General features: G+C 35.4%; 2 protein-coding genes across 19 annotated transcripts; both read left to right on the plus strand.

Annotated features, from left to right (window-relative positions):
• The first annotated feature begins 15,496 nt into the window (after window positions 1-15,496).
• Window positions 15,497-23,872, plus strand: LOC126835639 (collagen alpha-1(I) chain-like). 18 transcript variants are annotated; one of them, XM_050568359.1, is made up of 7 exons: window positions 15,497-15,803; window positions 18,716-18,753; window positions 20,093-20,127; window positions 20,190-20,892; window positions 21,222-22,553; window positions 22,593-22,670; window positions 22,905-23,870. In XM_050568359.1, exons 2-7 carry the CDS (start codon window positions 18,726-18,728, stop codon window positions 23,468-23,470), a joined length of 2,742 nt encoding a protein of 913 aa, XP_050424316.1. In that variant the 5' UTR covers window positions 15,497-15,803; window positions 18,716-18,725; the 3' UTR covers window positions 23,471-23,870. The 18 variants fall into 18 exon arrangements, with proteins under 18 accessions (XP_050424316.1, XP_050424318.1, XP_050424309.1 ...); XM_050568361.1 differs by having other exon boundaries at window positions 22,983-23,870; XM_050568352.1 differs by having other exon boundaries at window positions 22,710-23,869.
• A 1,223-nt stretch (window positions 23,873-25,095) lies between these two features.
• On the plus strand, window positions 25,096-25,894 carry LOC126835975 (uncharacterized). The gene is made up of 3 exons (XM_050568885.1): window positions 25,096-25,331; window positions 25,425-25,584; window positions 25,687-25,894. Exons 1-3 carry the CDS (start codon window positions 25,239-25,241, stop codon window positions 25,872-25,874), a joined length of 441 nt encoding a protein of 146 aa, XP_050424842.1. The 5' UTR covers window positions 25,096-25,238; the 3' UTR covers window positions 25,875-25,894.
• Window positions 25,895-26,177: the final 283 nt, after the last annotated feature.

Consider the following 26,177-nt stretch of genomic DNA (forward strand, 5'->3'; position numbering starts at 1 on the left):
ATGGATCTCTGGACGGGGTTGAGAAAAATGTCTACTCAAACCAGGTCTGCCAGGGCACTGCCAGATCAACAAGCATTAGAAATCGCATCTGTTATGTTTTGTGTGCGGTAATTATTTATACAAATTACACGGGACGGCCGCCGTGGAAAAAGGTCATTTATGTACCCGAGTGTTGTTCTTAAGCGTTGGGCGTTTCAACACATCCTCTTCGTTTATTAGACAATGTTATGTAACTACTATTATTATTATTATTGTAATATATTTTTTGTGAAAACCGTAAACTACATAACTATATTGTCGGTACAAGTTAAAAAAATATACATACATACCAGCTTGTCGCTAATGTACAACGTCAAATTCGTATATTTGTATGTTTTTAAATTCTGTACACAACACTATTTGCTCACCACCAACTCGTTTGCAAACTAGATAACCGGAATCACATAATCCCCAGTGCAGAACAATCGGTACAATGTACAACAACAATAATAACACACTAATGTGTCATAGCGTTAACCTTTTTAAAATTGGTCAAAAATCATGTATTTACAAAAAAAAAACAACATTTGACAGCTATTGTTAGCTATTTTGCTTTCCTCGCGGTAATATTATTATGTTATTTTACATAATCCTATTCGTTTCTGAGTGACTCATACACATTCTTCGGAGCTATTGACAATAATAAATTTAACGTACACGTTATTTCAAAGCTTTACACAAGACAAAATCAACCAAGAGCCAACAGGATGTTTAAATGGAAAACCAGAAGGCCGTCGTATTGCCTACTTTTAGGTTTTTTTTTCTGACGGTTTCTTAAAACTCTGAGGAGTTAAAAATTATGTATTTTGTGGTTTTCCCGACTCAGAAGTGTTGGAGATTATAAATTGACCTTTAGGACTTAATTTGGCACAGCACAACCGACTGATGTTTGTTCCCGGATGGGTGACCGCCGTGCTTTCCAACGGCCCCCTGTGATTTAAAACCACTAAACCTATTTTTATTTATATAAAATAATAAAACTACAATGACGAGTCCTGTCTTGTTTCCTACTTTCATCATAACCTCCAGATGTCAGTATACATATTTACATTTTACAGGCAATTATATTCATATCCGCATCTAAATAATGGACTAACGACAGAGCGTGAAATTAATTATAATCACTGTATATAGTTTATGGCATTTAAAATGTTTAATTGTTGATTGACATTCAATTTTATTTCCTACACTAGACCGTTGCTTTGTATACTTTACCGAAACACTGCAATAAAGAATGCTATTTAATTACCTATTGTTAATACTGAAGAGGATGCTGGTACTTATGATAAGAGCATATTTCCGTTTTAATTATCACTTTGAAATATACCATTTCAAACCGGATACGTCACATACATGGAAAAAAATTAACCATAGTAATTTTAGCAATTTTGTGAACATTTATATAATCATTTAATCGATTAGTTTTATAATTAAGCGATTGTAAACTAATTTAACGGTGATAAATCCACTGTTTAATTGCCCCCCCCCCCTATAAGTCGAGTGCTCAATTATTTCCAATGGCCATGCTTAAATCGATAAAGTAGACGCTTGGCGCCGTTCTAGTTATACTTACTAAACAAGTTTAACGTGTTGTTTACATGGAAATATTAATTGAACGTTTTCAACCGTCGCACAGTGTTCAGCGTGCAGTGTACGATCAAAACGTGATAATTATTTTGGAATAGAGATATCATATAATAATTATTTACGTGGCAATTAGCAGCACACACTCTTCGCACAATGTCTATTTCGTGAGTCTTGCTCGTCCCACGGATATAACGTGTACCACGATGCCTGTGTTGTATACTGAACGGCATATTGTGTGCATATTGCTCGTTTAACTTGTATGACCGTGGCTAGACAAACCCGGGATCGTTGGTTTTGCTTTTGACTAGCTTAATACAATTTACACGTTGCCTGGAAAAATTATTTTCATATAATCAGTAGAATACAACTATAGATAAGTAGTGCTCCAATATATGAATGTATTAGAAATGACATTAGATACACATAGACAACTATGCCTATGCTATGACTAATGACATGCGACAAGAAACTGTGTTTAGATATTGCAGTTGAACTACAATTATGCTAATTTAATCGTCTTCATTTGTACCCGGGATTCATTCGGTTTATTATATTGAAAGTCTAATTTAACCCCGAGGACGTGTAAAATCATATTTTACAATTCTGTCAATGTGTGCCGCACAGCAGTAAGGGCTTATACCTTATCCTCCCCTTCCCTAGCCCCATCTTCTTTTGAGTAATAAAACGAGTGCCCTTGAAATAGTAATTCATAAGATGTCTATTTAAAATCGCAATTTTCTACGAAATGGATGTTTTTTATGAAAGATAAACCACTTGTCGACCGAGGCAAAGGCGGACGGACAAGATCAAGAAGAATTTAATATAAACTAACATAAATATGTTTGCTAACATTATATCAAAACAAAAATGTTTTATTGAAAAGGTATTGGCGACAATGGGTAGGGGTTGGACGCTCTTAAAATTTAACACGTTGGATAATATATTAAAAACGTGGTGGCCATCTTCTCATTTATCAATCAATAATATTGTTAATATTGTACATCTTCTCTGATCTAATCTACTCTCTGTGTGTAATAGGCAAATGCCCCGGACACTGATAAACGAGGACACGAGGAAGATACTTATCACACAAAAACGCGGCGGCCATCTTCTTGGATAATTGATAACTGATAAGAGATTAAAGACTACTGATAAGAAGTGAGTTTGTTTAATTAGCCAAAGTAGCTTAAATATTTTGTTCTTTCAACGATATTGTTAAATGACAGGAATTGGTAGTCGCGGCAAAGAGCTGGTCCGTAGAAGAACAATATTATTTCCCCATATATCTGTTATTGACGGTCACTGTTTGCGGGCTACCTTAAAACACATTAGGCGTATCTTATTTCACGGTAATAATAATAATAATATTACCACCGTGGTGAACGACTCAATTGGTATAGGTACACACATTACACATTGGCTGCGCACACTGACCCACACTGGCAGACATGCGCCGCTTAAGGATATTATTATAATACACACAAGACGACCCCGGGTTCATATTATTATCTTCTTCTAACAAGACAATTATATCGTCGTTATTACCGCCGTTGAAACAATAATCTTGTTTTGGCATTAAATAAAAAAAAAATGTGCATTCATGAACCTTACACCAACACCGCCGTTGTAATTCATGTCGTGTCACGTTGATAATAAACATTTTCTGTTTTAAAATAAAGAACACGATAGTTAACCGTTTTGTATATATTATAAGATAATATTATAAATTTGTGAAATAAAAAAAAAAACGGTGCTCTCGTGCGACCCCCGACCACATAGGCACGTTATCAGCCAGAGATTGTCAAAGATTAGCTGCTGCTGCTGCTGTTGCAGTCCCGTATAATATTATTATTAAGTAAGTAAGTGAAAAAAGCACCGACGACACTTTGTGTGTCGGATACCGTGAAAGGAAACCACTTGGAATAATTGAAAATGTATACCTAGTAGTAAAACACGATAGTATAATAATATTACACCAACGTCCCACCACACAATGTACCCCCGTTACATACACACACAGCCAAGGTATTGCAAAACCGAGATCTTCGTGTGATGTAACCGCAGCCGAGCTGAGGAGAAGAGAGGAAATTTTGTTACTTTTAAATAAAAAAAAATTTGCTAAACGTGACTGTAATTTTTAGCTTCGATTGAAATCACCAACAACTCCACATAGTATGATTATCGCGTTAACACACAGAAACCTTTAGGCGTGATATTTGTCCCACCAAAAAAAAAAACATAAGAAAATTAATTTATAAAAAAAAAAACATCTTGTAAGCCATCAATTTTTCCTAAACAGACATTTGTGGGATGGCTGCATAACGCCATTCATTCTGGCTATAGCCAGAGTTGGTCATTAATATATACAGACTTTTTTATTTCAGTAAAAATATATTTTAACAAAATGTTATTCGAATGGATCTCAAAAAAATTAGGCGTTGAAATGAATAAAAAAAAAAAAAAAATTCACACGAATAAAACGTTATTAGAATAATATTAGAAATTTAACAAAATTATCTAACTTTTTTGTGCTAACATAATCACCCAACTCAACCTTTTCAGTCATAAATTCAATTTATTTACTAAATTTAAAATTTTAGGTTTTTTCAAACCTAATACATATCTAGATTTGTTTATTCAATTTTAAAAAATTTTTCTAAAATTTGTTAAAAAGTGTAGATGATGTAGTTTGGGTAAAAGGCTACTTGATTATTCGAACAGTAATATTTTTGTGTTAGTTGTTATGCGTTATTGAATTACATTTTGCCGGACTATTTATGAGCTCTATCGAAACAAATTTATCAAAATATGTTAGTATTTAGAACTATATAGCTTAGTGCTGATTCAGAAAATTAATTCTTAACATATGTATTTAACCTTGGTCGAATCTATATTATTCGAAAACCTAATTGTTCATCAACAGATTCAAATAATTTGACTATCGATTAATGAAAAATACATAATTTTTATGTTCACTAATAACTAATTACCCAATTGATTCGCAGTTTATGACGTTTTAATAATAACTCATCCTCGATAATTTTAACTATACTATTTGTATTTAAACAACAACGATTTTAAACCAACAAAAAATTTGACCATTCCATTAATTTATATTATAATCGACGACTAATATGAAAATAGCCAATTGTTGTTCGTTTTGTAATTTAAGAAGCTGATTAAATAATTGCCATGCAACCGTCATCGACCAGAATATAAATTTGGCCAAAATTTAACCCACACACCTACTACACCCGTGAAATCTTTACAATACCAAATACACGAATTTCGACAGCGTTAATAGCAATGATAATTACTGTATATTAGTACTTTGGGTAAAATTCATAACACATTTTTGAGATGGCAAAACGAATGGTGGTTACCGTTGTCTCTTAAGTTATACCACACTGTTGACAATATTGTCGTCATCTTTTTTTTGGCCATAAAGATTTTTTATTGGACGTCGCTAACACCGTACACTATCATAAGTGGGACGTCCCTACATGTGGGAAGGTCCTTTCTAATAATAAAAACAAAAAACAATTTAATTATTATACAAGCTGCGGTAGTATTACTTTCTACGAGTGGACACATTACGTGATTTACATTACTCCTACCGTTCTGTGGTAATCCGACACGGCTTCTTATCTGGTAGACATATCGGCGACCGCACATTACAATATTATTATCAATCATCGCGTTAAAAAAACCAAAAAAAAACCAGTTGTCATGTTTGACTTGAAAAAATTTGTTCGACTCCAACACATTTTTACAGTAGAATATTTCAGAATTTTTTTTTGTTGTGTGCCTACATCAATGAAACGGACCCTCTTCGTGTAGATCAATAAATTGTACAAGTTTGGAAATAACACAAAAAAGCCAGTTCGAACCGAATTACAGTCTAAACCGGCATGATCATGACAAAATACTGTGTTCTAATCGATGCACAACGATAATGTGTAATTAATACAAAGGTATTATTATTGTTTGTTCGGTCTCTCCGAGTCTGTTGTTTTCCAGATGTGTGTCAAAGATAACAAAAGGGTTATGATCGAATTGGAGCGTTTGCTATTATCCTGTGGTGATACAGTTCTCACGACAGAACAATGGCCACCCGGCTATTGTCGACTGGCGTTGCAATAGGTACCCATCATCGCCAAACAACATTAATTGTAAAAAATAAAACCTAAGTTTGATTGTAAAAAATAAAAATATCATCAGACCACAGCAATAATACCTAACCCGTGCACAATAATCCATCCGGAGCTGCTATTGTACAAAGTCTTAGAGGTACCTATACCTACTGTCGTGACGACCGAGTGAGCTCGTGACACAGACGGGGCATAATATTGCCATCATAAGCCATAAAACTTAAATAATTAAAAGGTTCCGCGGGTTTAAAAGACGTGGTCTGTTAACACCTCCGAGTCTTCTCTTATTGTATTATTATTATTGCTATTATGAGGTGTTCGTGACGGCCACGGGTCAGCTGCTCCACCGACGCAGTTCAAACCGTTCATTTCACACAACTAATAAAACGATAATTATTATATCATTACTGTTATTATTATGGTCATTACATCATATGGTCGGAATTGATTTTTATTTTTGTAGCCCGTTGCGAAAAAAAAAATTAAGCTGATTTTAGGTTTTTTTTTTTTTTTAATGTTATGTTATTCTTATTAGTACGTTTTTTCCTCCATCCTATGAACGCGGTTAGGTTCATTGATAATGTGTACATTAAGTCGTCTGGGAATTAAGGGCAGGTCGTTCGGCGAAGGCAAAACGAATCTTCATTAGGTTAGGTGCAAGTGTGAACCGTGAACGTGTAGACCGTTAAAATGTATTGGTTTTTTTTGTTCTTAAATTAATTACACACACACAAAAAAAACAAAAGTTGTGTAAAAAACTTAAAAACTCCACCACTTTCCGTTGAAAATCGAGCTAAACAGCGCTGGAATTAGTTCCAAATTCGTGTGGAATATTTTTTAGACATAGTACTTATCAATAAACGTAGCAAGCCAAATAACATCATATTAAGCTCATTTCCCTAGAAGGGGTGGACACTTAAGTTCTGAGAATTAGACCTAAGGTAGATCACTCGTCAGATTTGCTGTTAATTTATTCCAACAAAGTGTGAAGCAATGTTTAGCCGCCAAAACGTATAATACATTTGAAATCTGCGAACCGGTAAATAACGATGATAATAAATTATATAATTGTGTAGATTTGTTGGTATAAGTATGGGCAAGCTGTATAGGTAAGCAATTATAACCCGGACGCTATCTCGGGATCGAATTACAAATGAGCTGCTGCTAAGTCATAAAGAGATTTTTTTATTTAATTTTTTAATTTACAAAATTAAGGTCTCCGTCGTTTCCGGCGTAGTGCGAGAACCAGGAACGGAAAACTTTAATGGAATTTCCACCAGGATTAGAATTCTGGCCTTGTCTCGGCCGCTCGTTTCATTATCCTCGAGTACACAATGCAATATGATATGATGGTACACACACACACATCAAAACAATAATATATTATAATCATATGCGATGCAGCTGATGATAGAGGCGTTAGTCTTGAGAATTGCTTTTGTACATAACATAATGAATAATGTTGTGTCCATTGTGTGAAAATTCGCCAACGTTATTTGGTCGTAAACGCTTTTCTTGGTGTTAAGATTGATAATTTAGCTTGTGAAAACAAACAGCTGTTGTTTTGAAAATAACCCAGCAAGAACTTACTGCGAGATATATCTGTTTGAGGGATGTTGCAATTCATTAGCGGGATCACTTTGCCGGACAAAAGAGCGTGACACGGTAGCTACAGCTCACAACACCACAGACTACCACCGAGTTCCAGCCTGTAGGCATGTAATCAATGATTTATCTGCCCACATGCGGTCGAGAAGACAATGCACACAACAAAGAGATATTTTTTTGTGATTTGATTTATCACAGTATTTTGGTTTCAATACTAACTAATATGTATTAAACCGTACATACCACAGATGTCATAAATGCAGGTGTTGGGCGTTCAAGTCCAACCATGCTACTCGATGACGGCGATGAAGATATATCCTACCGATGGTATATTTAACAAGTGCTTTGGAATGATTGGAGGGAGGGATAAATTTTGAACATTTCATAAATATTGCTTGATTTTGCCTAATCCATCTCTACAATTTTATTAGGGCTAGGGAACGTAGTTTGGAACACATTTGAACCAAAACACCTGTTACGACTTCACGTGGTATGCTTCAGATTGGCAATAATAAACAATATATTCTACACTCCACAGTATAATAATATGTAACCTTAAACATAATAACAATAATTTATTGGAATCCATTAATTTGTAGGACATTGCGTGTGCATCCTCGTCAAAACCATAAACGCCATATCATAATAATATGTCTTCGAGCCGTGTTGCTTGAGACAAACAGCTATTACTCTTAAGTCGTTGCCGTCATCCTCCGATGCCTCTGGCCGGGGTCGTTTGCAGCCAATAATAATAATAATAATATTATAATAATTATTGTTGCATTGCCGTTGATATAATAACGCCATTCAGAGTCATCTACAGACAGGTCTCTACAGTCTTCAAGAATTACCATACATTTCTTAGTAAATTAAGACTAAGAAAAAAATATGTCCACAAATTCTGTGTATAAAATATGTATTTTCAGGTTTTATTCGTGAGTAGTATGATTGTATATTATATATTTAGTCATAATGATGCCATGTTATTTAAGTGGGACACGTGGCTCATGATTGACGTTACATTAGCCGTTTAGCATCACAACTCGAGGCTGCTCTTTGAGGCCTAAACCGAGTATTATTATTAGTAAAACTATCGGTTTCGCCAATATTGGGTAATACCTGCTACGGTATAGCTTATAAAAACTTCAAAAGAAATTTGTAAACTATGATCGACAAGTAGGCATCGACCGTAGGTACTAAATCATTTGATTGACTTGTGAAATAAACGCAATAATAATAACAGTGTTTGTGGCACTAAACCGAATCGGGTGTTAATATAGCCGTTTAATTCGCACCGGCTTCTCCTCTACAGGTGGGTATTATTATAATATACAAGTGAGTAGGACAAACGATCAAACACGCCCATCAATTAGCGACCGCCTCGATCGCTGCGATATGTGCATCGACGATTATCGTAATTACATCTCATTGGAAACACATCCGACCATATTTTCCTCCCTGATGAGTCATTACAGACCTCTCACTGTTGAAATAATTTTGTATGATAATTTACCTTTTGTCATTAAAAATTATTATTATGGTTTTGTGAACGTCTTGATCTGGATTATTTGCGGAGAATATGTTTTTGTTGCATAAATTAACTGTTGATTAAATAAACCACAAGCTAAATCACATCTGCCTTCATCTGAAAATTAAATTTTTGTTTAGGGGAAATATTTTGTGCTGACATTTTTAGTTTTAAATATAATGATTGTAAAAACTGGGAAAATCGTTCCCCAAAAGAGATTCTGAGAAATTCAAATATGTTCTTAGATTCCTTATCGCATCAGTATATCTATTGATAAGTTGGAACAAAAATAAAGATAAATCTCTTACTGCGCGTTAGATAAACAGTGAAAGGGATTACTTCTTTCTAATCCCTCGAATTAGTATCGCATTGTACAGAACAAAATTGAAATAAGCGGGAAAATCGTTCCCCAAAAGAGATTCTGAGAAATTCAAATATGTTCTTAGATTCCTTATCGCATCAGTATATCTATTGATAAGTTGGAACAAAAATAAAGATAAATCTCTTACTGCGCGTTAGATGAACAGTGAAAGGGTTAACCTCTTTCCAATCCCTTTAATTAGTATGGCATTGCTGTCTATCTACATTATTTTACTCATAATTTAAGGTCAGTTAACACAAAATAATGGAGTCGAGTGGTTTTTATGTTGATTTTCTATCGTTGTGTCTCAATAGCAATTTCCTTTTCAGGTGCGAAACCTCACAATTATGGTCTATAAACTAACTGTGGATTTGTTGGTTTTCATTTGTCCGTGTTATCCCGAGAGTGTTCGTCATCGTCCTCGGAGTCGACACGACCCAATAAAACATTTTTACAAGTTATATAACTTGCCCGGTAAATATTATACATATTATGTAGAAGGCGCACACGTGTTGGCTTTACTACAGAGATTCATATTATTATCATATATTATAATAATACATGTATGCATCTGACTGTATATTTAATAAAGTGCATGCGCTCCGTTTGAATACTGCATTCATATTTTTGTTTGATAACACCTTGGCGTGTGTGTGCATAAACGTAGCCTATAAGATAATAATATATTTGCCCTTAAGACTCATAATGATAATAATTTAGTCGTCATTGACTTTTAAACGAATTCCGCGACCGACTCCTCCCACGATGGGATGACATAATTTTAAAAACATTTTTAATATTACACCGTTTGACTTTCCTGTGCCCGTACAAGGATTTCATTTTCGACAGGCTGAACAAAAAAAAAAAAAAACCATGACCGTTTGAACGTCAAACAACTGAGACTAAAATTATTATTTAATTAAAAAAGCAAACTGGAAAATAGTGGTTAGAAACTATACTCTCTCCTGTCACACGATAATATCATCCATCATTTAAAGGTTGACATTTTGATGAATAAAATGATTCTTAATCGGCTCTAACCATTTATAAATAAAAGATGGTAGGTCTGTTAATTGGCGATAGTGCCCTTTTACTAATTCTGTAACATCACCCGTTCGGTCCCATAGAAGATTGTTGTAAGTGTGCAATTTTCGATTGACTCCACACCGAATTACTTAACCGTATGTTATGTATAACACACACACACAAGTACTCTGACAATGTTTTTTTGACCGTTCTCGTGTAAAATACCAACCGCCAGTCATCTGGTCGAGATATTATTGTGTTCAATAAAATATTGTAATACTACCGGCATATTACTCCATCCGAGCTACGAAAAATACCTACCTGTATAATATATTATTATTATTACAGTGGGCCACGGACCGGTCACGATTCACCGCTACCGTCTGCCGGTGTGCACTTAAACTACCAAAAAAAAAAAAAAAACCTACAGCGAAGATGGACCGAATTGGTAATACCCCTCACGAGACCGTTTTTTTTTTTAAATATATTTTTTTAGGCTGTCTTATTCGAATAACACACACACACGCTCAGACGGTTATTACAACAACAACGCAGAGATTCACGCGAAATCACTTGAAGATTTTTCGGTAACCAACAAAGACAAAGTTTCTTTTCGGTAATATATTTTAGTACCTAACCTAGTTGGTTTGCCGTCATTCGTTTAAATCCCTCTCGACGGGTTTTAGGTTTACCGCGTCCAGCAAGTGCCTAACCAAATAATTACATTGTTAAGTACCTGTTGATCTTATCTACTAACGTTCAATTTGTAGACGAGCCAACCGTCTGCCTTTCGCTTGAATTTATAATGTTTTAAATAAAATTTAAAAAAAATTTGTTTCCAACGTCTGAATTGGTGGCTTCTTATTTTCTTACTGTTTTTCTTCAATTATTATTCTGCAATGACAATTATTATGTAATACACGTTAAAACGGATGATCAGTTAACTTGGCTTGGTATAACAATTTTTCCATCACGGTCAGCCAAATATTATAATTTTTAATTCTTTATTTCAATGTTGTTTTGGAATTCATGTCGTCTCGTGTGCCTTCTTTACCGACGGCTGGAGGATACGGTTAAGTGTACGATAAATTTACAAATTTCTACTGCAAGCCAAGCCGTACACGCCGTTTGTGTCGTTGCACTGCTCGTTAACCTAAGTGTTGCCTTTTAAAGGAGAACGGATTCCAAGGCCTGATAATATAACCGTCTTCTAACCGTCAAACTTTTCCCAACCCATCTATCACACCAGAATAACGCACATTAGACACACAGGTTTTACATGGAACATATTTTTTGCTTAAACAATTTTTTTTTTATAGATAATAATATTAGCTATGACTAAAACATGCAATCTAGATAAGACTATAAGTACTACTATGAGGGCAAGTATAGATTCATTTTTTTTCGATGCCTCGCTTCCCCATTCGCTGACATTTTTTTTTTTTACATTAAATAATACCTATTCAAGTCCAAACAGGTTCACAGAGATTACCAACAAGGCGAGACCGTGAAATCGTTATTCAATCGAACCGCAAACATTAGACCATCGAGTAGGCGGTACAATAATGATATTTTCTCATTCAAGTTGTTACTTAAGTTTACTTAAAACGGTCGTGAGCTTGGAAAACGCTATCTAACGACCAACGGCCACTTGGGTTGCAGCCGGAACACACGGTCCACATATTTAATATAACAGATCCAGTATTGTACTATTATTATTAATGCATAATAAATAATACACTCCTACTGTGGGGTTATTCAATATAGATAAATTATGAAGATGATAATATTTAGTTAGCCGGCAACGTCGTCGGGCCGGTCGATAAATTGTTTGCGTTATGATAATTCAATAATAAACTTACATGTATATTATATATACACACCGATGACTTGAGTCAAGAAAGCGTTATGCAAACCGTAAAACGATTTGTATTTTTTTAAACATCAATACTGAGCGAAACATGTTTTTTTTTTTTTTGAGGTCTAAGTAGATTTGTATTTGTAAGATTTATAGGAAATACTTTTGAATCATTCGCGTTGTCCCTTTGTTTGATTATTATTATGTTCTTCTTCGTTTTAGCCTTACACTCCCCAACTACATGTTGTCATGTTTGATTTTGATGTCACTGAACAATTTTTGGAAGTATAACATGTTGCTCTATTGGAAAGCAACAATAATTATTAAGTTGAAACCAATTTAAAAAATAATGTTTCATTGGAAATTTGTAATGTTTTAAAATAGTTGTAACATTTTTTTTATAAATATCGGTATATACTTACATCATGACCAATGTTGATAACATGTGATTAGATAATATTTTGACAGGAATATAAGCTCAATCAGCATAAAAATTAAAATTTTTCCAACATATTTTTGGTGAATACTTCTTAATAATTATTTAACCGAAAATTGTATTATTGTAGTTGTTATAAAATATTTTTGAAACATTAAAAGTCACATGTTGTCATCAAAATTCATACATTTCTTAATTTTATATAAATGTTATATAATACGTTGGAATACCTTCAAATGTTTTGAGCTGAATTTATTTGGTCAATAACGTTTTCAATTTTTTATAAGTTTTCATAAAAATAATATATTTATAATATGATTTGTAAAAAAAAATACAAGTACAATTTTGTAATTTAGTTGGAAATATCTCATCGAAGCAAGATAATATTTTCAATAAACTTTTACTATATTTAAAACAAAATTTTAAACCATGTTTGGCCGAAACATCAATTAGATATTAACGTAATTTCAGTAGTATTTTTGTATCTCCTAAGTTTTTACAAACCAACAAATTTTATTAACAAGTATTTCATGAACATTTCGGTGATAACATGTTTTTGATCAAGCTTTAAAGTATTAGTGGATATATATTGGATTTACATGTGTTATTTATTTATTTTTTCTATATAATTAATTTAATGCACTTTTTTATGTATACTTAACAGCGAGTAAGAAGCGACTGAGAGCCGAATGAAAATTACATAGGAAAAAAACCGTTTGTTTAATATTCTAATTTTCGAATGAGTTATTGCATTTGTTTTTGTTTAACGATTGACGAGGGCGTTTGATCATCATAAAAAAAAAATAGAACCTTCAACAACAACGCTCCGTTATGGGATTATAAAAATCGCTTACTCTGATAACGATACTTAGATAGAGTACTTAGATGCAGAATAACAGTATAATAATACTAACACTAGATAATATTATTATTATCACTACTGTAATAAATACATAGCGCGCCTATTACTTTTATTTTTTATGCGCGTGTAACGGATTTTAGTAATAATAAAAAATAATAATAATGGGCATCTTGGTCTTTTTAGAGTCGTGGGAGTGCAAAATGGAACGAGTCAAGGTCCCGAAAGAAGACACATAATAATATGTAGTGTATAATATATATACATCAAACGTGAGTACCATAGATAGATGTGTATTTATCGGGATGTGCAGAGCGAAAATTGCTAGGTTTTTTTTACACAAGTAATTTTGTAAAAAAAAAAAATTATGAAATTGCCAGAAATTGTATTAGCTAGAAATCGGTCGTGTCGTGGCGCTGTTCTTGATTGTTCATAGCAAACTATTTTGTTTTATCGAAAAGTGGGCTGCTGGGCTTGTGTATAACATATAATATTATAATATAATAGTAAAACTAGAAATAATTAAAATAATAGTTATAAAAGCGAAGGACCGTTGCGGTCGGGACGGGCGAGAAAGTAATGGCAAAGACACCGCAAAAGAAAAAAAAAAGAAAAGCAAAGACAACCGTTGCCGCTTTTGTCTACTTCGGTCGTGCAAGTCTAAATAAATAATAAAAAACAAAATTGGATCGAAATGGGCCTGTTTTTAACAGAAATCCAGAAAAAAATGTTGAATACTTGAGTGGTACGTTAAATATATTAAATTTAGGACAATTTACTGATAACGTTGACTGGTCGATAATCAGTTTTGGACGATTACTTTTAAAGGTATTTAAGTTTAAATTTTAAGACGGTATAAAAGGTTGGATGTGGTATTATTGTTATCTATGCACGTTGCTCTTAAAATTGGTAAAATCGACCGGTCTTAAAAAATTATTTTTAACTTAAAAAGTTGATTAACAAAAACTAAAAGGGATACAAAATTTGAATATGGTCTAACGTTGCAATTTAACAAAAACTAAAATGTCTCCAAAAAGAAATAAACGACAGCATTGCAATATTTTTTTAAGAGAAACCCGGTGTCTCGTCCTCAATGAACCACCCTGCTAATAATTATGCATTAAGTACATTCTAAACGTTAATAATTTAAACGGGGAAAAAAATTAAATATATATAAATATCACTAGCCATGTTTTTTTTTTTTTTTTTATAAGGATAAACCAGAAAAATAAAAAAATACAATTATAAACACACCAAGTCCAAAAATGGATTTGCTGAAAATAAGCTCTTTAAAATTGTACAAAACTTTATAACGTTTCCCTGAAGTACCCACTTTTTTAATTCTTGATTTACTTTATTTTCATTTATACTTAGTAGTTTAGTATGGATATTTGTTGGTAATAATTTATGTGATAGTCACACAGTTCTGGTCTTTGCAATTAAACTAAAAAAAAAGTATAAAACACGTTGATTATGTGCAACGTACATGAGCACATCTGAAAATGATTATCAAAAAAATAGTGTTTTTCATAAATATTTTAACCCGTGAGAGTCTTAACACATCATATTAATAAAGACATTGGACGTATATCGGATCCATACGAGAGTTTTTTTTAAATGTTTTTTGTTATCTATGCAATCTCAGTCAGAGTCGGTGATTTTTTCGTATACTCTAAGAGTGGACGTCGCACCTCGAAATAATAGCACCGAAATAGTATCCCGATGGGATTAGATTTTAAAAAATTAGACTTTTAATTTAAAAATCATTTGAACGATTACGCCATTTCTTCGTGCCATATCGTTCCACGACCAAACCGACTATGGAAAATTGATTTTACCCAATGCTGTTAAACTGTTTGCACCGTATACAGGGTGATCCGAATGACTGGCGACGAGGCCAACTCCGAGTGGCTCGTGAAAGTACCGGACGGGGGTGTTCGCCGTGTTGGCCCCACCACCACCACCACCACAACCGTCTTAACCGGCGTTGTGCTTACTTAAACTTTTGCCTACCGTCTTGTGCATATAAATAGTCCGGCGAACCCGAAACGTGCACTCACAGTACCACACACACCGTCTTGTGCGTCTCCGTCGATTGTACACGTTTGTAGCTGCTCTGCCGAATCGGCCAAATCATCACGTTGTATTTTTATTGTATAAATTATATTGCAATATTTAATTCAAACCGAAAAACGTTCGTTTTCAAAAGTTTCGGTGTTTTTGATTTTTTTGTACCGTTCGTTTAGGTCGTTGTCTCTCTGTTGCGATCGTGTCCACAGTGTCAGTGTGCTGCTAGTGTTGATTTGCAGCCAACAAGAGCCTGTACGGTTTCAAACATCACCGGTCGAAGGTAATTATTGATATTAAAAAAAAAAAAAAAAACAATATTCTATTTTTTCACCCAATTAATAACAGCTATTATGTAAAAAAAAAAACATAGACATTGAGTATAGAAAAATGCAATATTGTATGTTTTTTATTCGAGTTTGACATGTGTGAATTTCAGTAATTTTCTAAACGCCCAAACTATTTAACTGTTTATATGTTTTTCCATAATAGCTGTGCCACATAATCACAACATATGTGTTAGCTTAGTGCACACTTGTTATAAGTTACACAAATTACATTTTTTCTTTTTTTACATTTAATAAGATTGTACTACAAAGTTTCCATTGTAAATGTAAATATTGTAACAAAAATATACTTTTGAGATGTAAAGGACGTTTGTAAAAAATAAAATGCATTCAATTTTCTATCTATTGGTATGAAAAAGTGTATTTTGAAAAAGAGCGGAGAGATAACAAGTGTGCATATCCTTTTTAGATATCAAATCCAACGAACAATAAATATATATATATATATATACTTATTGAAATTTTAGCGAAAATGTACTTTTAAACGTTAATGGCCGTGGCTTGATAATATTAGTGTCTGGATGCCATTTTTTGCCCTTTTTTATAATACCAATTTCAAAAGATATCTCTGTAAATACATCAGAATCGACAAAACTATTATTGACCTAACTGTAACGACTCAACCCAAAAGCGTGGTTAGAATTTAAGAATAAAAATTATTGTTAAAACTATTCAGATTTTTTCATAATATCTGATCGTCGAAAATAGTGTTGTCTTTAATTATATGTATATTTTTTTCATTTGGCATTGATATGCTTCGCTTGGACTATAAATATTTTTAATTTTTTGTTTATTGGCCATTTTATAAACAATAATTGACCACGAAAACAGCAAAAATATTTTAATTATTTAAAAAACAATGATTTTCCAACGTGTTTTCAATAGTTTGTATAAATGTTTTTGGCGCGAAATTTAACGTTTCAAAAATGTTATTTAGAAAATACCGTTTAAATTTTAAACATATTTTTGACGTTGAAATTCTTGCCGAAACATAGTTGTTATAGAATTTGTTTTAAATAACTATTTCATTTTTTTTTTTTTTTGGGGGGGGGGATATACCTTGCTATAAACCTAACACCTTAACCTGACCTGACCTTAAAGCGTTATAAATGATCTGGAAAAAAATACTATTTTGCTAATTAAAACTTTCTTATGCGCAATATCGTTATGTTGTGCAACAAGTGTATATATATATATATTTACTGGCGTTCCCATTAACAGTAATATTATTATAATATGAGAAACCGACCCAAAAACGGCGACTGCCATTGTGGCCAGGTAAATCGCAATTAACCGACATTAATCGGTTGCAAAACGTATTGCCCAAAATATACCTTTGTTCGGGTCCGAAGCGTTATAGATATATTGTTTTAAGTATACATTCATAATAATATAAACCAGTACCGTCTGTTTAAACTAGAGCGGCGGTCCGACGACCACTTGGAGTGTGAGAGAATATTTATTTAATTTTTGTACATTTTTTTTTTTACTACTCCTTCAACGATAAGACAATAACACCGTCTGGAGGAAACGTTACGTGAACAGTCGGCGTGCGCGCTTTACCGAACTTGTTTTCCACAAAAATTACACATCTTGCCTGACCCAACGCGTCAAAGTACCAATAGAAATAAACACTATACTCGCCTTGTGATGCCATCCGTTCAAAATCGGACCAAAAAGTGATTTTTGGTAAGTGCACCTGTTTAGAAGAGGAGTGGGAGAAGGGCGTACTATCCCTAGGTCTATCCCTTTTTATTGTTTCTGGTAAATGTGTACTTTGAAAGTGCCGTCCCTGAGTTTAAAAGTGTTGTCTGGATCTTAGTCGGGCTGTATTTCTGGGTCGTCTATTTTTTCAAAAAAACAAAATCTCCACTCCACAGACATACGATAGGTTCCGGTAAACCGGCCTAAGTACACAAGTAGGTGCACTGTTATAGAAATTATATAGAAATTATTCGATTGTTGCGGCCGAAGGTGAACAATAATAATAAGTGTTCATACGGGTTTTCCTCATTAGATACAATCATGGCCGGGCTTAACCTTGCACACAGTCGTGCTCCTGAACTTAAAGACGGCCGCCACGAATTTTCTGGATGCAACGAGACCGGTTGTAAAACAGTAACAATATTTATCGCTTTAAGTCGTTGACCGACCGCCGATTTATAGGGTCGAGTTGGACAAAATAATAGTTATTCAATGTGTGACCCCGAAACTGTGTTAGTGCTGGCGATGCCAGGCTGCCGGGTTACACAATAGACAATGATGACACACCTGCTTAACCGAATATGATTCAAAAAGGGCTTTAGTCCACGACTTTATACTTTCAGGAAAGAAAGCCTTTTTTCGTATCAGTCCTTTTTACGATCCACGGAGTAGATGAGTTAATACAATCACAACACTGGTAAACTATTAAGTTAACATTACCAGTCTTCTTCATTTTGCTGTTTATTCTTCCTCTCAGACAAGTAGGTCAAACGAACACTCACGATCCACGTTTTGACAACAATCTACTTCATTAATATCAATGCATTTTTGACATTGAAACACACACCAGCTGTTGTTGATTCGAGAGCATTAGTTGTGTTGGAATCAACTCAGTTGAAGTACTCAGCTGGAGTATTTAATCGTTGTCGAGAACGCCTTAAAATTAGTGACGATGAGACAGAGTAAATCTAGATTTTATCAAAAACAAAAGCATCTTACATTTAGCTCAATATTTTAGCCATTTTAACATTTTCAAGAGTAGGGTCTATTAATGTTATATTTTTTAAATTTTTCTATTGCATTCACTAACCGAGTGTCATGTTTTTTACTACATATATTGCTTTTTTTTTTTTTTTGCTTGCAGGACGGACGACATGAAGACCTCCCACTTGCAGTTATTGTGTAAGTAAAATAAAAAATAATAATAACAACAATTGTACCGACGCTACACGTTAATTGACCGGTCACGAACGCGTTGGAGGAATATTGTATTACCGCTCTTAATTAGTCAACACTGTACAAAGTAGTATATTTTAATTATTCTCAGATGCATACAGATAGCACTAGTTAGGAACGTCTTGTTGTAAATAAAATTAATACTCGGTCGCGACAACTCGGCGGTAGTGCTCTTATACCTGTTCACTTGATATACATACATATACTATCTTGTCTGTGCCGGTCGTGATTGTTATTAGCATCGTTCGTGGCGGCATCCGATATTGAAAGCTCACGACTCACGTCCTTGGGGGGGGGAAAAGCTAGCGATTTTCGCAATACCATATAATATACCTGCTGGAGACGACCCACTAAAGGGGTTATCGCGGGTCTTCATCTGTGGGGAAAAACAGAATTATATATATATATATATATATTATCGTTACAACATTCAATTATTATTATTCGTAGATTTTTAATTTTTAACGATAGACTTTCACTAAAAAAAAAAAAAAAAACAACCAACCCAACGAAGGACCAAATAACGCTTTACTTGCATGTAAAATCCCAATCGACATCTAATAATAATAATAATAATAATAATATAGACTTCTCTCGCGGTAATATTTCACGCTTTGTATTTTTTTTTAAAATTATTTTTCATCTTAAAGAACACACACGACCCAGACACGGCGGTGCTGCTTCAGTACAAACATTATATCATTATCTCGTGCGTGAAATCGTGCGCACACTCTTCCTGCGGGTGTCTATTACTTAATTTTTCCAAAACCGAAAAACCGTTTTTACTTTGTCAAGGCTTTTTTGGTTTGTCGAATAAATCGCAACAGCTATAAATCGCGTTTACTTTTATTTATAATAATTATTAACGATGCCCAATAAAAACTGGCCATCTCGTTATACTGCATAGCGCAGTCTGAGATTTGCGACATGCTAATGAAGTGCATGTTATTGCATCAATGTTTATTTTCGTGGGAAAACGTGTTAAAAAAAATGCGCAGAGAATGAGGTCGTGTGTGTCGGATGATAATGGTAATGCTCGATTTTCACAAATTAGACATTGCAGACGGTCTCTTTGGAAACAACAATAGGCCAAATGTCATAACATTTCGAGCAACTCCCACTAAGGTCACTGAAAATAAATTCACACTTACTTATCCGACCGTCTAATTTATTACATTTTGTGTCTTAACCCTATTAAACCGTTCTCAAATAAAAATAACAATAATCACAATTGTTGTTGTTTTACACCGCACACTGTAGTGTATTTTCGTTTTATATGTTCCAGGCGCCGCACTATTGGCGTTTTGCCATTTTGCCGGGGTAAGTGTTAGCTTGGAAATAATATTTGTAGTGGTTTTCGTTTAATTACATTTTCGACGCAGGCACAAAATGGCTATAGCTACGACAAACCTGCGAACCCTTTGAACGGACCCAGTTCGCCACGGCCGTTCGGTACCTCGCAGCCAGCTCGGCCGACTGTTTCCAGCTTCCCTGGATCGTTTCCCAGCACCGCAGGATCGTATCCCACCTCTCCGGATCAGTTTGGCTTCACCGGACCAACGGGTTCGCCCAGTTACACCGGAGGCTATCCAACGACAATACCGCAACAAGATTACACCACAGCCAACTTCCCTGGTTCGGCGTCGTCTCCGGGTTTCGGCAGCGGCGTAACAGCTGGCCCCCAAAGACCGAGCTACGGTCCCACCGGACAAGACAGTGTTGGAGTGCCTCAAAGCGGAAACGGTTACGGCGGATCTGGTGGACCTAGTAGCGTTTCCGGTTCGCCGGGTTTCGGTTCCGGAAATGCGCCGACCGGTTTCGGATCTAGCTCGAGGCCAACCGGGTTCGGCGGACAAGGACCGAGCGCGTTCGGTTCTGGCAACGCACCTGGTAGTTACGGTAACGGGGCTGGACAGGGACCTACTGGTTTCGGTTCTGGCAATGCACCTGGTAGTTACGGCAATGGCGCTGGACAAGGAACTACTGGTTTTGGAAACGGAAATGCCCCAGGTTACGGCGGCAGTAGTGCACCAGGACAAGGAGGTAGACCGGGATCTAATGCATTTGGTATTGGAAACGCGCCAGGTACAAAATCAATAAGTACAATATTATAATGTAATATTGGCTTAGTTAAAACATGTTTTAAGTACATTTTTGACATAACTGTGCGCACTTTAAATGTGATAAAAAATATTCTTATTTCATTCACTAAAAGCGGTAAGAACAGTAAACAAATGTAAAGGATTTTTTAAAACGGTCTTCTGTAAAATCGTCATTTAGTACATACGATATTTTTTAATTAAGCCGGTATACTTGTTTAACAATAATTAAAATGTTTACAGCGTGCAAGAATTACTTGTAATAATTGTATTAGTATTGTTTTCTTATGCTGAACAAATTCAATGTTTGTTAAGGAAATTACGGAGGTGGTAATGCTGGTGGACAAGGACCAAGCAGTGCTTTTGGTGGAAGCTCTGGTGGACAAGGGCCAAGTAGTGCTTTCGGAGGAGTCGCTGGTAGCCAAGGACCAAGCAGTGCTTATGGTGGGAGCTCCGGCGGTCAAGGGCCGAGCAATTCTTATGGTGGTAGTTCCGGTGGACAAGGGCCCAGTTCTTCTTTCGGTGGAATATCCGGTAGTCAAGGACCAAGCAGTGCTTTTGGCGGAAGCTCCGGTGGACAAGGCCCAAGCAGTGCTTTTGGTGGAAGCTCCGGTGGACAAGGTCCTAGCTCTTCATTTGGTGGAATTGGTGGTAGTCAAGGACCAAGCAGTGCTTTTGGCGGAAGCTCCGGTGGACAAGGCCCAAGCAGTGCTTTTGGTGGAAGCTCCGGTGGACAAGGTCCTAGCTCTTCATTTGGTGGAATTGGTGGTAGTCAAGGACCGAGCAGTGCTTTCGGAGGAAGCTCCGGTGGCCAGGGACCCAGTGGTGATGGCGATGATGGATCATATCCAGGTGGTGACTTTTCTGCCATTCCTGGAGAACCAGGAACCGACTACCCAATATTATCTCAAATTCCTAAAACATCCTTTACATGCAATCAAAAGTTACCTGGATACTATGCTGACACTGAGACTAGATGCCAAGTTTTTCATATTTGCTCAAACAATATTAAATACGATTTTCTATGCCCGAATGGAACAATATTCCATCAACAACATTTTGTCTGTGTTTGGTGGAATCAGTTTGATTGCTCAACTGCTGAGAGTTTGTATGGGTTGAACGCAAATATTTATGATTATTCCAAAGTAGGTTCACCAGGTCAATCAGGCTCACAAGGCCCAGTTGCTAATTTCCCTGGACAATCCGGTCCCATCGGTCCAGTTGCCAACTTCCCGGGACAATCCGGTCCATTTGGCCCGGTTGCCAACTTCCCAGGACAATCCGGTCCATTTGGTCCAGTTGCAAACTATCCAGGTCAATCGGGTCCCATCGGTCCAGTGGCAAGCTTCCCCGGACAATCGGGTGCAATAGGGCCGACCGCCAACTATCCGGGACAATTTGGCCCAGTAGGACCAACGGCCAACTACCCAGGACAGTCCGGTCCAGTAGGACCAACCGCCAACTACCCTGGACAATCTGGTCCAGTAGGACCTACTGCCAATTACCCGGGACAGTCCGGTCCAGTAGGACCAACCGCCAATTACCCTGGACAATCCGGCCCAGTAGGACCGACCGCCAACTACCCTGGTCAATCCGGTCCATTAGGACCTAGCGCTAACTACCCTGGACAATCCGGTCCAGTAGGACCTACTGCCAATTACCCGGGACAGTCTGGCCCAGTAGGACCTACTGCCAATTACCCGGGACAATCTGGCCCAGTTGGACCAACCGCAAACTACCCTGGACAAACTGGCCCAGTAGGACCTTCTGCCAATTACCCGGGACAATCAGGTCCAGTAGGACCTACTGCCAATTACCCGGGACAGTCTGGCCCAGTAGGACCAACCGCAAACTACCCTGGACAATCAGGTCCAGTAGGACCAACCGCCAATTACCCGGGACAATCCGGTCCAGTAGGACCAACCGCCAACTACCCTGGACAATCCGGTCTAGTAGGACCTAGCGCTAACTACCCTGGACAATCCGGTCCAGTAGGACCTACTGCCAATTACCCGGGACAGTCTGGCCCAGTAGGACCAGCCGCAAACTACCCTGGACAATCTGGCCCAGTAAGACCTACTGCCAATTACCCTGGACAATCTGGCCCAGTAGGACCAACCGCCAACTACCCTGGACAATCTGGTCCGGTAGGACCGACTGCAAACTACCCGGGACAATCTGGTGGAGTAGGACCGACCGCAAACTACCCGGGACAATCTGGCTCAACTGGTCAATTCGGCAACTACCCCGGACAGTCTCGACCAACCGGACCTTCCGCTAACTACCCTGGACAATCGCCTTCGAGTGGATTCCCAGGACAACGTCCAAGCAGTTATCCAGGGGCTCAAGGCCCGTCTTCGTATCCAGGTTCGAGCTCTAACGGACGACCGAGTTCGCAAGATTCCTATGGTAGTACGGACACAGGTTTGTCGTACGGCCCTCCCGGTTCATCGCCAACGGCCATTCCTGGAACAACTTCATCCCTATCGGACGCACAATTTGTAAATAATTTCAACAGTCCACCGGTACCCGAAAGAGAATATTTGCCACCTTACAAAAAATAATGATCCAAGCTCAAAATTGCCATAAAACTTAGGTTTATTACCACATATTGATTACTTAGAGTAAGTTTTTTAATTTTATAGTGTTCTTGAATTTATTTTTTCTATCATTATTTAAAAGCCACTTATAACGTTTGAAAACCCCGAGAGGTTGTATTTACAAATTTAGTGATTGTACATAAAATGATTTGTTTAATACTTACTATGATATTTTATACCTAACACCCGATGTTAAGATCAACCAATGTTTTACCATTATATTTTAAGTTTATTAAAAAAAAAATACCACTGAATATTTTTCTCTGTTGTCATTTTAATACTGCAATTGATTTAAGTGATCTAATGTTTTTTTTCATACTAATCTATTTATCTTGTTTAATCTTTAAAGTTTTATTGTACTATGTTACCATTTACTTAGGCATCGAGACAATTTTATACATAAAATATAAGTATATTAAATTGAATATTATCGAGTATTGATTTTGGAAAAATGAATGTCTTATTGTTATTTTGACCGTGGTAAATCTATTACATGTGAAATTGGATTTAAATATTTTATTCTAACGGAAAAATTATTTTCAGGGACAAAAATGACTGTGAAACCTCAAAAACAACAACAAGCATAATGTTACCAAAAACAAATAGTAGTTCGGTTTATGGAAGAAAGAATATATTGTACAAATAAGAACCATTTCATTTTACCGGCAAATGAATAGATTTCCAATATTCAAATCTACGCGTCGTTAAAATATCTGCTTATAATATTCATATTGCAAATTGAGAGAAATTTACAAAAATACTGTCAGTATACTGAAAGTAGTAAAATTTAGAATTTTGGATTGAACTCTATGTGTCTAGTTCAACAACATTTTGGGTATGGAAAATATGATTTTCTCTCTCTGGGGGAAAGTCAGGGAATTGTTGAACTGAAAAAGTGTAGCAAACATGTTAAATGATCTATACCGCCTTGAATTGCACTTAAAATGTATGTTAATTGACGATATAAGACATTTAATCGAGTCGTTAATTAATAGATGAAATTATGTAAAAAAATAATTTACAATTTTTTATCGGAGGTCTTTATTTAGAGTTTGAACAAATGATGTTATAAGGTTTGCCTAAATATATACTAGTAGGTAGTCATTATTTGTGTGTGTCGAATAGTATTGAATCAGTGTTAACAATTTAATTATATGTTTCACATATATTTCATTAATTTTAGTAGAATGGTCAAAAAACAATAATAACGCTAATAAATACAACCAAACGGAATCTTAAAATTGTGTACTTGTATTTTATTTTCACGCTTAGTCCCAAATGTTTCAAATTTTTCATAGCCGTTACAAAATATATAAAATTTCAAAAATGTACACAATATATGAGAAAGGTACACATTCATTTTCTTTGTGTTCTACACACTGGGATTTATGAAAAGTTTTATAAAAAATCAAATGATTTAGAGCAGTATAAAATAAAAACATCTGTGTATACACAAATGTTGAAATACACACGTTTCTAACCAAACCGTTTTAAACTAAAAAAAAAAAAAAAAAAACACCAAACCGATATGTTTGTACGGTTTTTGTACAGCAAACAGTACTCGTGTGTACTTTTGTATAATATAATAAACTTGTGCAAAAATGCAATTCAAAAGATAGCTACATCTGAACAGTTCAATAGTCACCGTCATATACTTTGTTGTACTTACATGTACTCGTTTAACTGACGGTGAAATCAATTCGTTGTGTCACACAAAGACTTTAACTTCAGCATGATTTCCAAGTTGTCTATTGTTGTAATATATTCGATTGTAGCTGCTAGCTGTGTTATTATAGCTGTACTTGCACCGAAAACTGACGAAGAGGTAATTTATACGTGCAAGGTTAAATTTTTTCCACAAGAACTTGCAATTTTTTATGGATATAAACTTTATATTGACAAAAAAAATAATGTTCAGGTCGTACAAGTGTCGTTCGACGATTGTTTAAAATGGGCGAACAACGGCAAGGATCCCGCACCTGATCATATACTAACAGTGGGCATGTTAATCTCTTATTTCGGTGATCGTTCTGACAATGATCTAGGGATCGTTGAAGATTGCTTCGCGGCGGATCCAAGTACACGAATTTTTAGATAAATAAAAACATAACGTTTTGTAAAAACAATAGGTTGTGATATTATTTGAATTCTAATTCTAATTGTATTTTTTTTTTTTTTAGCAACAAGTATAGACAAGAAAAAGTATGGTGAAATTTTAAAATCATTTTGCCAAAGACAATACCCTAACCTGACGTTGGAAAGATGCGCTGAAAAAAAAAAGAGTGCAGCCATATCGACGTCTCTGGAAGAATTGAAAAGTTCTTATATTCGGGATATAGTATGTGATGCATTCGAAACTCAAAAATAAAGGTTACAAAAAAAAAAAAATTATCAGACAATTTATAATAATAATAAAATGTATTTTACTGCTAAACCTTTAGTGGAAAATTATCATAAAATCATAAATAAAATAAAACATTTATCCGAAATATAAAAATATTGAATTTTTTTTTTTTTTAATTTTTTTTAAGTATAACGTCTCATAAAAGCAATAAGAGCAGTTACAAGTTAATAACAATTGTGTGTTATGATAAATTGCTCTGAATATTGTGACAAGTGTGTAATGTCGTTTTTGAAAAATGAGATCCATTTCAGATGATCATATTATTAC

Source organism: Adelges cooleyi, unplaced genomic scaffold (genome assembly GCF_023614345.1).
Source record: "Adelges cooleyi isolate 19-005CV unplaced genomic scaffold, UGA_ACOO_1.1 ACOO_flye_CR_arks_rails_tigmint_CR_PRNA_23, whole genome shotgun sequence".
NCBI classification, from domain to species: Eukaryota; Metazoa; Arthropoda; class Insecta; order Hemiptera; family Adelgidae; genus Adelges; species Adelges cooleyi.

Bases quoted from the DNA above. Each gene is read 5' to 3' on its own strand.
- LOC126835639 (XM_050568347.1), top strand. From the start codon at position 18,726: ATGAAGACCTCCCACTTGCAGTTATTGT. The intron at 18,754-20,092 runs GTAAGTAAAATA...TATATGTTCCAG, and splicing joins CTCCCACTTGCAGTTATTGT to GCGCCGCACTATTGGCGTTT. The intron at 20,128-20,189 runs GTAAGTGTTAGC...TTTTCGACGCAG, and splicing joins CGTTTTGCCATTTTGCCGGG to GCACAAAATGGCTATAGCTA.
- LOC126835975 (XM_050568885.1), top strand. From the start codon at position 25,239: ATGATTTCCAAGTTGTCTATTGTTGTAATATATTCGATTGTAGCTGCT. The intron at 25,332-25,424 runs GTAATTTATACG...AATAATGTTCAG, and splicing joins CACCGAAAACTGACGAAGAG to GTCGTACAAGTGTCGTTCGA. The intron at 25,585-25,686 runs GTACACGAATTT...TTTTTTTTTTAG, and splicing joins TTGCTTCGCGGCGGATCCAA to CAACAAGTATAGACAAGAAA.